Raw genomic sequence first — 12763 nt, 5'->3', positions numbered from 1 at the left:
AATTGAAGGCCCAGGACTGAAGGGGTCATGCAGTGTTTTGGAGATGCCAGTACCANGAGATGACCACCAAGAGCAGCAGCAGCAGTGGAGTACAGGCATCTGGAGCCCAGAGGACGACGTGTGTGCTACAAAGTGCATGGCTGGAGAAGTGACCCAAGCCCTTGGAGGAGCCCAGAAGATCGTGAGTTGGATCCCAGACGTTGGACGGTTGGAGATTGACTTTTGCTTTGATTGTGACTGTGCCCTGATACTTTCCCTCTTGAAGGAAGAAACTGTTTTAGTGGAACCCACAGTTAAGAGACTTTTAATTGTAAAAAGACTTTGGATTTTAAAAGAGATGGATATTTTAAAGAGATTGAAATTTTAAGAATATGTAAAGACTGTGGNACTTTTAAAGTTATTTAGATCTTGGGGTTGAGTAAGAATGTAAGGGTTGAGGCTTACTAGTGATGTGTTTGTGTGTCAAGTTGACAAGGGGTCAATTGTACTGTCTAGTTTTGTGTCAACTTGACACAGCTGGAGTTATCACAGAAAAAGGACAGCTACACACTTGTGAATCCACTCTTGAGTTTGCTAGATTCATTCGGGTCAACAGCACTTTGAAACTCATACGGTTTCTGAAAGTTTTCTTGGCCATGTGCCTAAATATGCACAAGTACAGGCATTCCTAGTAATTAGCTGGCCAATATGGGGTAAATGAGATGAGCAAGCAATTCACTCTGCCTCCTTCATTAGTGTTAATGAGAATTGTGCAGTTAATCCTCTCTCTTTATTTAGTTTTCATATCCTTGATGGAGTCCATTCCAAAGTTTTTGCTTTTTTTTTTTTTTTTGTATTTTGCCCCATCCAGGATAGTGCTTACCTCGCTTATGAAGGATTTGGCTGTGGCAGGATTCATGACAAGGATGGCTCTTCTAAGAGTGTCTCGATAGCGATTCAACTCCTCTATCCTCATGGTGTCAAAGAGTGTGGTGATCATTTTGTTGATGTTGTTTTCCACCTTTTGAAGGGCAACATCCATTCCCTGCTGGGATACTTTGTCCAAAAATTCCTGGATCCCACGGATATCTAGGATTATTATGACACAGAAGAAAAAAGTCCTTTTACTTTTTAGCAGTTTATTGTTCAACAGACATTTTTTTCTCAGATTCATTTATGATCTAACTTAATTAAATCCTTTATATGTCAAACCATTGGAATTATGCCAAAAGGATTTATTTCTATACACTTATCATTCTAAAGTATTTAAATAGTGGGAAAAGTTGGTACACATGATAAAGAGGGATGGAAAAGCAGGTTCATTTCTAAAAAGCAGGGCTACTTTCTAAGTATTAAAGAACAAACTGAAACAATTTAGACTAATTCTTTCTGTTAACTGCTTTGGTATTGGATCTCTGGGTTTTCGTGGTGAAAATGAGGTACATCTAAGATTCAATTTCAGCCTAGCTCATAAATGATGTTAAAGTTACCTCTTCAGACAGGGGAGTGTTACAGTAGCACTGGAGGCTCGTTAAGGGAAAGGCATTTCATCCTGTTGAAAGGAAAGGAATCTATCTTTGGGCTGAGTAGAAACCTCATACCCCAAGCCACACACAAGGTAATTCAGTTGCTCTGCTTATTCTCTCAGTTTAGAGACCACCCTAAGGAAGGGAGCTTCACCTATTGCCACCAGAAGGAGATGAGTAGAATAATTATCACCCAAATGAGATAATGTAGTTTCCTTCCAGCCCCTGTGTAATGGCACAGTAAGGGCTGCCAGGACTTTGTTCCAAACCCTTCAGCTTTAGAAGGTATAACTTCATTTTCTTCCCCTCTGTCTTTTTCTTAAGTATACTTTCTCTGGTACTTTTGTGGCTCCCTCCCTTTTGCCATGTACTTGTTTGCAGAATCTCCATGCATAACACAAAGTCCCAGCTTTATCTGTCTCTCCTTTCCACAGCCTTACTCTGTGCAAACATAGGTTTACAGCTTTACCACCCCAGAGTTTTTCTTTTAAACATTAATAATATCTTCTTTGTGCTTCAAAAACAGACAAAATGCACCCCACTACTTCTCTCCAATTTCTTATATCATGGAAATTTATTTCATTTATCATAATCCAGTCACAAAATGTATCACTATCAGTACTATGAAGAAATTATGTTAGATGAATTAGAAGGGAAATAATAAAAAATGTGACATTTAAAAAGTGAAATATCATTAATGACAGATGAATTTGAAACACATTTCTAAAGAGTTAACATCATCACTAAATTGACATTCATAATATAAACAGAATATTTTGAGGTGTTTCTAAGAGTTTCAAGTCACTCAGTGCTTACTTTAAACAAGCTTCATGGGGGCTGAAGAACTGGGGGTATCCACTGTAGGGTCCCAGACACCAGGGAAGGGAGAGGCTCCCAGGACCCAACAGGGCTGACTTTAACTGAAAGGCATATGCAGCAAAGGGGAGATAGAACCTTGAGAGGCCTCCAGTAGATAGGCACAGCCCCCAGTTGAGGGATGGGGCCACCCGCCCATCTCAAAATTTCTAGCCTAGAAATGTTTGTGTCCATAGGAAAGGCAGGGGGGAAAAAGTATCAGAGACTGAAGGAAGGGACATGAGAGAATCATCTCCCCACATGGGGATACATCCTGTCTGCAAACACCACCCCCTCCCCCTTTTTATTGTTGCCAAGAGGCACTTGCTGACTAGAAACTGGTGAGGTTGTTTCTTGGAAGCTTCTGTCTGTAACTGAATAATGCAGATGTGGATGCTTGAAGCAAACCACCAGACTGAGCTCTAGGACCTGGGACCCAGGTTGGGGAGCTGGCAGAAGGGGCTGGAGCAGCTTAGGGGGATTGCAACCTCATAGGAAGGACAATATCAGTTGGTCAGAACACCCAGTGCTCACAGGGAATAGACCACCGACCAAGGAGTGTGCAGGGAGGGATCCATGGCTCCAGATACATATGTAGCAGAGGATGGCTTTACTTGACATTAGTGGGAGGAGAGGCCCTTGGTCCCATGGATGTTTGATGTTCCAGCATAGGGTGATGCTTGAGAAGTGGGGCGGGAGGGGGGAGCACTCTCATAGGGGGAAGGGTAGGGGGGAGAGGGCAGATGTGGGATGAGGGGTTTGTGGAGGGGTAACCTGGAAGTGGGAGATCAATTGAGATGTAAACAAATGGAATGATTAGAAAGAAAGAAAGAAAGAAAGAAAGAAAGAAAGAAAGAAAGAAGAAAGAAAGAAAGAAAGAAAGAAAGAAAGAAAGAAAAGAAAGAACAAGAAAGAAAGATCTAATTCTGTGTACCTAAGAGAAGATTTTTTTTTTCAGGATTAAGAGGGTAGCATCATGCACATAAACAAATAAAAATGAAACTATGATGCAAGATTTTGAATGTATGGTGGCCTTCAAGATTCATCAAATCAAATTCAAATATGAAAGTTTTTAAAAAGTAGTCAAATAAAAAGTTTGAGACTCATTTCATGTTTTAAATAAGGGAAATAAAATACAATATCAAAAATAATTATCAATAGTTAAATATAAAAGCTTGAATATAAACAAATGCCTAAAATTGGTATAATTCTGTTTTTCTACCATATTGGATGCTTACAATAGATGTCTAACCTAATAAATATGACTGAAAACTCTACCTAGCCAAAGAAATGTCAGTATATATTATTTATTTTTACTAGTTCACAAATTATATTTTTTTTACATTTTTCCTATGGCATGAAAAATTTAAAGCTTAAATAATTGGTTAAGAATCAGAAATGAGGGAGTTAATACCAATGGTCTTTATATCAAAATTTCTAAATTTGTGTGATTGCATGTATGCAAAATTTGCCTCTCAAGTGGTATAATTAATTTGAAAAAAGTAGGAAAGCCCATAGGACAAGAAACAAATAGCTCCAAATATAGAAACTAGTATTTAAACACAATAAAAATGTATATTTGCAAAGGTACAAAATAATTTTTAAAATTTGTGCTTTCACTATTGACTTTAAAAAAACAAAAAAACTTTACCTTAGTGATATGTTCATCTCTGTGATAACTCGCTCTGTATACATTCTACCTTCCAGTATGCATTCCTAACTATATTATAAGCCTCAACCATCAGCATTAAAATGATTAAAAGGATAAAAGGCTCAGTGGGCACAGCATAGCAAGAGGCAAAGGGCAAGATTAATGGAGGCAATATTGCCAAGTCTGAAAGCACTGTTGCTAGTTCAACAGCAACAGTGAACTAAGCAGAGTTAACTCTAATGTGGCAAGGCAGACACAGGTCTCAATGTGATATCAGGATTATGGATATTAAGGATCCTCAAAACTTTCATGTCAATCACAATCACTTGAAAGAGTTAAAAAATCAAAATCCTGGGCACATCTCAGAACCCAGAACATAATTTTGATCTTGAATTGTAAGGTTTTATTTTATTTTTTGTTTGAATTGCTTACAAGTTCGCATAAATAAAACACAATGCCAAAAGTACATAGAAAACTTCTGAGATTTTTCCATATGATACAGAGTCTGAAATTTGATTCTAAAAGTACAATTTTGGTTCACCTTCACTCTTTCATTTGGAAAAAAAAGTCATTTAAAAAATATTCAGCCAGGTGTGTTGGGGTATCCAGGACTTGCTGTAGTGGGAGAAATGTGTTCTGATGATGCCAAAGTATATTGACTTCTGTTGCTTATGGTCTTGTACTTGCCTCTGGGCATCTTTTTATCTCTGGTGTTACCTAGCTTGGGTATCTCTGTCTGGAGCCTGCCTCCTGTGTCCCTGGGTTTCTGCGGGTCTCCTGTGAAACCTGTGGCCTTGGCTAGAGCAGATCTCCTGGGAGTCCTTCAGACTGTGGGGGCTCCAGAGGGGCATGCACACTGATGATCTGTTGTCCGATGCAACAGTGCTCTTGGGAGGCCTTCAGACTCTGGGTTCTTATGGTGCAGACCACAAGGGAGGTGGAGTTCGAGGGAAGGGGATGGGTCCTGAGTCTGCTGGGCTCCTTGGGGGTCCCAGCTGCTGCGGTTATTTGAGAGGCTCCCTTACCTAGAGACTGTGAGGCCTAGTCTGTCCTCAGTGGGAGAAAACTAACCCTCCAGAGACTTGAGGACCCAGGGAGTAAGGAGGTCTGATGAAGGGTGGGGCATCCTCTTGAAGATTGGGAGGGGAGGGTGGGAAGAGAAATGGAATGAGGAACTGCAGGAGGTCAGACTGGAAAGGGGACAATGCCTGGACTGTAAATGTAATTATATATATAATTATATACATAACTACACACACACACACATATATAGAAGAAAAGGAACATATAATATTTAGTTAAATAGTGGATTCAGTGTTTTAAAGTAAGAGGATAGCAGTAAAGATACTCTCTACAATGAGGCAGCTAATAAACACAAGATGCAAAATATGTTTAGAAGGAATCAACACATGAAACTACAGTGTATTGAGAGGTCAGTATTAGCCACATCAAGTAGTTGAAGTTTCTTTGCAAATCTGGATCTTATACTGTTCCTCAAAGAGTGAGGTCACACTGATCCAGAGAAGAGATGGAGAGAAGAGGATAGTTTGGGAGTGCAGAAGGATGTTTGCACAGGAAGAGCCCATTATTTCAAAAACCAACAGGACTCCTGGGCAGCTGCTGCCTGAGGCCAAGTTGTCAGAGAAATCTACCTGGAGGCAGGATTCAGTTGTCACAGACAGAGCCTCTGATTTTATTTCCAATAAAAATGTATTATATTGAAATTTTCGTTAGAGGACAGACTTAAGTGGGAGATAAGATGTCTATGGAGAAGGAAATGCAGCATACACCTGCTATGTAGATGCTATGGTTCAAATTTAACTTTAAGTGATTTATTTTATATATATATATATATTTAAAAATACATATAAAAATTTAAAAGATGTTTTTATTTTATATACACTCTCATTCTCTTCAGACATACCAGAAGAGTGCATAGGATTCCATTACACATGATTTTGAGCCACCATGTGGTTGCTGGGAATTGAACTCAGGAACTCTGGAAGAGAAGTCAGTGCTCTTAACCACTGAGCCATCTCTCCAGCACTATATATGTTATTTTTAGGTTTTATTCTTGATCATAAGGTAAGTAGCTCTCCACACTGCTGCTGGGTCAGAACAGAATTCGTGACCTCAGAATTTTGGATGTGACTCCACAACTATGGACTTATAAATACAGATTTATAAAATTGTGTGAAAAATTTGCCTAATATGTATATGAAGAAATAGGTATTATGTAAGAATCTTCAAAGATCAAATTAGCAAATGAGTGTGTGTGTGTCTGTGTGTGTGTGTGTGTGTGTGTGTGTGTGTGTGTGAATGTGAGAGAAAGGTGGTGGGAGGAGATAATGAAGGGGATAGAATGAATGAATATTTGACTGATAAAAGAGTACTGCTAGCCGGGCGTGGTGACGCATGCCTTTAATCCCAGCACTCAGAGGCAGAGGCAGGCGGATTTCTGAGTTCGAGGCCAGCCTGGTCTACAAAGTGAGTTCCAGGACAGCCAGAGCTATACAGAGAAACCCTGTCTCGAAAAACCAAAAAAAAAAAAAAAAAAAAAAAAAAAAAAAAAAAAAAAAAAAAAGAGTACTGCTCTGCTCTCCATTAAGCAACATTGCCTCAAATTTATTGATGGCTCGCCACTCAAAAGAGCACTCAAAGCCAAGGCAGATTTCTGTTATAGAAGAACCAAGCAGTAAGTGTTTTCTTCGTTTGAGGGTGATACAGCTGATCATGAGCAGCAAGTGGTACGTGTGAGAAGAGACGGATCCAAATCATGCTATTAGCAGCTGTGTATAAAAGATTCATTAAAAGAAAGAGTAGGCCTTTGGGTTTGTTAATTAAACATGAACGCAATCAACCATCCCAATTATTCCCCCACATTATCTTCATTCTGACTTCATTAGTCATTGAGCTAAGTTCCAAAAGTTACAGAAATAAAAGCACATGGTTTCCGACCTCAAGGAGCTGCTAGACTGATTGCACCTGTCAATTGGGGCTATTTATTGATAACAGAATGCTTCCCAGCTGCTATTAGCCCTACTTACCAGATAAATACATAACAGCGAGTGTTAGACAGCTCATCAACTGAGTTATTAGACATAAGATTATGGGCAAAGGCAATTTCCCTTAGGTACCACAAAGGGACCTGTGGTCAGCAGAAGAATGATCTCTTCTCCTGGGTACCCACATCCTAAGCCTTGTACTATGTAGATACGGTAGATCACACTCCTAAGAGGGATCAGACCTGAAGGTGTTACTACGGCAGGGAATCCAGTGAAATCAAAATAGAAAGAAAAACTCTCTAACTTGGGTGAGTCCAGAATAATTGTGAGGACTATAAATTAGAAGTGAAAGGCAAAGGAGAAGAGACAAAGAGAGGTGAAGGTTTGGAGAAGGCAATGTGGAAGATTGATCTGAGGAAGAAGTGAAGGAAGGAAGCCATCTTTGGCAACTGCACAAGGAAGAGAAATGGCGTCTTCCCAGAACGAGTAGAGGGGTCCATGCTTTGACTCTGCCTTTGACTTACGACCCCTAACTGACCTGATGCCATACAAGTCGACATCCTTTGACCCTCCAAACGTGTGATATCCTCTGGTGCCAGCTATAGAAATCAATACAAATCAGAATGATTAAAATTAATGTTTACAGAATTTAATTACAGTATCATCTGGAAAAACTCCTTGGACTCTGCCATGTCACGCTACTCCCATGAACTCTGAAATTCTCGAGACAGAGTAAACCCATGATGGTCATTCAGAGAACAGTCTAGGAAATAAGATTTTCAATTTCTGTCACAGACTTGAGAGAACCATAGAGACTGCAGATCCTTCCTTCTCCTAGTAAACATAAGTAGCCCACGTGTTCTGCAGCAGTTGCTGGCTTTCAGAGCTTAGACAGCTGACCTGCTTCCCTTCCGGGTGTAGACAGCACTGTTCTCAGATGAATAGTACAGTGGTTAAGGAGTTCGTAGTTCACTGTGGCACTTTCCTCTCATCCATGTAGTCCAAAGCTCTAGGTTTAATTCTCAGGCGGAAAATGACCTTTTAAATCACTTCTATTCAACGGTCCTTTTATTCTTTCAGGAAACAATGTCTATGAGAAGGGACAATGCACTGAATTCGAGGTCAGGAAAACAGGCTGGGGTCAGTAAGTTGCTTCTACATAGTTCTCTTCACTTTGAATCGCTTTTATAATTGATGTCTTCAATTTTCATTTTCTCAGTTTCTGCTGTCTTCACAGAGAAAGAGGGCATTTTTTAAATTTATGAAATAACCCCTTCTTCATCTTTTGTTTTCCCATGTGTCCACCTGTCTATACTTGACTCCTGATGATCCTATGTGCATAGGCTAGTCAGCCTGAGTCCTTGGGTCTTAGGAAACAACTGAAATTTGAATAAAGCTATAGTGTAAATGAATTGCTTTTCTTGTATATTGAGTTGTAATGAGGTAGTTTTAATATTATAAGAGTCGGAGGATCTGGTCAGACAAGTGAATCAGAAAGGCAGTTTGGTCCGTAAACTTAACAAAACCCCACCAGTCAACTATAAATTAAACAAGGAAGAAGGGGGTTAGTAAAAGAGGAAGAAGCAGGAGGAAGGGAACTTGAACTTTTAATTCTGAGTGTTCGACCCATTAGATACACATATGCAAACACCACACACACACACACACATACACACAGAGAGAGAGAGACAGAGACAGAGAGACAGAGACAGAGAGACCGACAGACAGACAGAGACAGAGACAGAGATATACACAAATAATTTGGTGATGAGGAAGACATGGCTGACTCCTGTCTTTGAGGTGCTTCAAGTATACAGACAGAACAAATAGATATTTAAATCATAAATTACTTGATCATGCCTGATGAAGGCACTGTAATAGAGCAGCAGAAGTCTCAGGGAAATATGAACCTGCATATGCAAGGAATCCACAGTATTATTTTATTTCACCTAAGTACTGCTTTTTCTGATAAAGATGAGCGTGACTGTGGCTAAAATATGAAGGCAGTTATTTAAGCATCAGATTTCAGTGCGATGCACATTTTAGTTATCAAAGATTTTAGTAACCTCAGTCAAAAATTCTGCTTTTATGTTTATGTTTTATATGGAAATTTTAAAGATAGAAAAATTTCTTAATAGGAATAACAGAGTGATTTATCACAGTGGTTCTCAACCTATGGGTTACCTAAAACCACCCGAAAACACAAACATGTACACACATTATGTGTGGTGTACCGGTTGTGGAGAAATAAAGGGGTGGGAGAGATGACCTGCGACCTGCCAGAGCTCCAGAGTGGGTTCTGTGGGGCTCCACAGATCTTCCTCTGGATGGGTGACAGAGGGCAGCCATGGCCTTCTGGACACAGGGAAGAAGGGAGAGGAGAGAGGGAGGGCGAAAGGTGAGAGTAAGAACAAAAGCTTAAGAGAGAGAGAAGAGATAAGAGAGAGAGGAGTGGCCAACAGCTCTTTTTATAGTAGGCTGGGCTACCTTGATGTTGCCAGTTAACTGTGGGGAGGAGCACACCTGGCTATTGCCTGGTAACTAGGGGTGGAGTCCAGACAGCCTACATGACTGATGGCCACAGAATTAGGGAGCTGGGTCCTCATGTCAGGAGTCTATGTTGGGAAGCATGGCAAATGGGCCTTCCATCCCTTGCAGATTAATCTGTTAGGTCTCCAGGGTTGCACCTAGCTCGACTAGAAAACAGGCTGCCTTTCATGGTCCCACAATTATGATTCATAATAGTAGGAAAATTACATTATGAAGTAGAAACAAAAATAATTTTATGGTTGGGGTCTCCATAATATGAGGTACTGTAGTAAAGAGTCACATTATTAGATAGGTTGAAAACGACTGATCTGTCATGTACCTATGTATCTATCTTTTTATCTATTACTTATCTAACATCTATTTATTAATCATCTATCATCTATTTATCTATGTATCTATCATCATCTATTGATGGATTTATCATCTATTAATCATCTATCTATCATCTTTCATCCATCTATATATCTATCTAAGATTTATCTACGGATCTATATATCTGTCAATTCACTATCTATCTACTAATTATCATTTCTATCTGCCATCTATCCTATCTACCTATCATCTACCTATCTATCTACCTATCTATACCTATCTTTTATCTTTCAAGAAAATGTTCTGAACACATCCAGGTATTATAGCCCATTTCTGCAATCCCAGCACACAGAAGACACTCTCAAATTCAACGCTAGCCTGTACAAGGGCATCAGAAACTGACCACTACAAACTATATAGAAAGACTGCTTCAAAAATAAACCAACAAAATCATCTTCAGAGTTTAATACTTTATGGACTATTAATTTTTCTGATCCCCAAATTATGTTTCCTGTTTAGTCAATGTTCCCCTGTAATCCTCTAAGATGTAATGGATAAATGGAGGCCATGTTTCATTTTGCCAAATCTTGTAAAATGATCACATTATCATCTATAAAGTATTCTATAAAGAATTAATCTTAATATTCCTACCCAAAGTAGTTTACATTAAAATAGACTAGTTGAATTAAATCTGGAATTTAATGTTAATATATGTTTCTAAAGGAACTCTAAGAAGAAACTACAACTATGAGAGAATAAAACACAGAATTTAAGCAAAATATGTGATCCACTTTGGTGGAACCTGTACCAGCCATTTGTATCAAATTAGATCACTTTCTTGATAGTATTGACCTATTGTATGCCAACCACTGTCAAAGGTATCTGGGAAAGAATGATGAGAAAATCAAATCAGCTCTTGGGAAGTGTGGTCTATTCCACCTGATAATAACTCTGAACCTATTTCTGATTTAGAAATATTGCAGTATTGTTCTTTTCAAAGTAAACTGACAATTTAGCTGAAAATAGTGACTATCTATAAACAAAATAAAAGTTTATAGTTTCATCTTTGTATTCCGACATCATCTCTAAATATTGAATAATATAAGAAAAGAGATTTGTAAAATTTCATGTTCAATTTTCCTCTATTCTTCATTTCCTCCTTTGGGAAGGTTAAGACATTTAATCATTCTGATCACTTAATGCATTGAAGACTTCAATTTGAACAGGACGACTTCAGCATGGCACTGGCTAAGCATGGCGTTTCTGAAATTATGACCACATGTTAAGCTTTAAAATTAAATTGTAGGACCTTGTGACTTTCTTCTCCCACTTTCTCATTTTACAAATTGAAACACAGCTTAGTGCTGAATATATGAGATCTATCATAAGCCAGAACAGAATTTTTCCAATATTTGGATAGCAAAGTATGCTCTCTGTGTCTACTTCCTGGGGGTGGGGGTGGGGGTGGGGGGAACGAGGCTTTTAACCATCAAGCAATTTTCAAAGTTTTGTTTTAAAAGAACTCTTAACTCAAAAAAAAAATCTTTGAAGACATGTAGTACTTTTTAGTATTTTAAGAATTTGGTATATATATACTTAAAAAGTGAAGATAATAACATGCTGTGCTGGGCTTTGACACTACAGTGTTTGGCAATTATGATGCAGCATTAAGAGTTTACTTTTGACAGGAGCTTGTCATTTGGGCATAAGCATACCATCTTTTACTATGGAAACCATCTTTACAGTAAAGCTGAGAAAGATTTTTAAAGCACAGTCACTGATGTATAAATCCTGAATAGGATAATATATTATTTTTTTTACCTGTTTGACATAATAAATACTAATGCAAAGGAAATGCTTCAATAAACTCCTTGGATTAATTACATGCTTATTGTTGCAGACCGGAGCAAATGAGGGAACTGAAGGCTGGAAAGCAGCCAGTGACTAATAAACAGCTTTCAGGCTGTCGAGAGAAGAATGTCAAGATTATTATAGTTATCAGACATTTGAAAGCATCCTTGGAGTGATTATAAACATTTGCAATCAATTAAAAGCAAGTGTCCATCTTGTGGGCCCTGATTAAATCTACACCAGTGCTATACTACATGGAATAAAGATCATGACTCAGGAATGAGTTAGTGAGGACTCTTCCCTAATCTTCATTTCAAAATGAAAGACTGCTTATATACCCCAGCCACCTGACTGTGAGCTGAACCTTAATTTTCATTATTAAATAAATGATTTTAATATGCAGAGGAGCATGCAGGTAACAGACTTGGGACTTCCTGAAGTGGAAATTGTTCTGTACAAAGAAGTGCAAGATAATCTGATCATTCGATTTAATTTGATCATTTCCATACTACTTCATTTTCTTGACACTTCATGAAGATTTGACTCCAATTTTCAGAATGATTAAGCAGTTATGGTAAAGATTTATATAAATGGAACCAACTTAGTGGTCCATAATCAGATGATTGGATAACAAAAATGCAGTAAACCTATAAAAAATGTAACAATCTTCAGCCTCAGGGAAAAATAAAATCACAAAATTTGCAGGAAAACGGATGAACTTAGATTCCATATTATTAAAGGGAGGTACACAATCTCAGAAAGGAAAATAATTACAAATTACACCTCAAATGTGGATACTAGCTGTGTGTGTGTGTGTGTGTGTGTGTGTGTGTGTGTGTGTGTGTGTGTGACAGAGCAATGTCTTGGTGGTTAAGAGTACTTGTTGCTCTTACAGAGGACCCAGGTTCAGTTTATAGTATCTACATGATAGCTCACAAACATCTGTAGCTACGGTTCTAGGGATTCAACTTTTATGGCGACTAATCATATGAGTGTATATATCATGCTGGCAAACATTCATAAACATAAAAATA

General features: G+C 38.5%; 1 protein-coding gene across 5 annotated transcripts in view; it reads right to left on the bottom strand.

Moving 5' to 3' along the window:
• The window catches only part of Grid2 (glutamate ionotropic receptor delta type subunit 2), a 1450739-nt gene that overhangs the window by 764038 nt on the left and 673938 nt on the right, over positions 1 to 12763 (bottom strand). For 3 of the 5 annotated variants that reach the window (XM_021164478.2, XM_029478539.1, XM_029478538.1), the window contains one exon: positions 863 to 1068. In XM_021164478.2, the coding sequence (XP_021020137.1) occupies positions 863 to 1068 (206 nt within the window). Of the gene's footprint in view, positions 1 to 862; positions 1069 to 1469; positions 1532 to 7554; positions 7616 to 12763 lie in introns of those variants that run through there. The other 2 variants (XM_029478540.1, XM_029478541.1) reach the window with 2 other exon arrangements.

This window comes from Mus caroli, chromosome 6 (genome assembly GCF_900094665.2).
Source record: "Mus caroli chromosome 6, CAROLI_EIJ_v1.1, whole genome shotgun sequence".
NCBI classification, from domain to species: Eukaryota; Metazoa; Chordata; class Mammalia; order Rodentia; family Muridae; genus Mus; species Mus caroli.
Note: the sequence above shows the minus strand (reverse complement) of the source record. Positions and strands in the feature narration are given on the sequence as shown.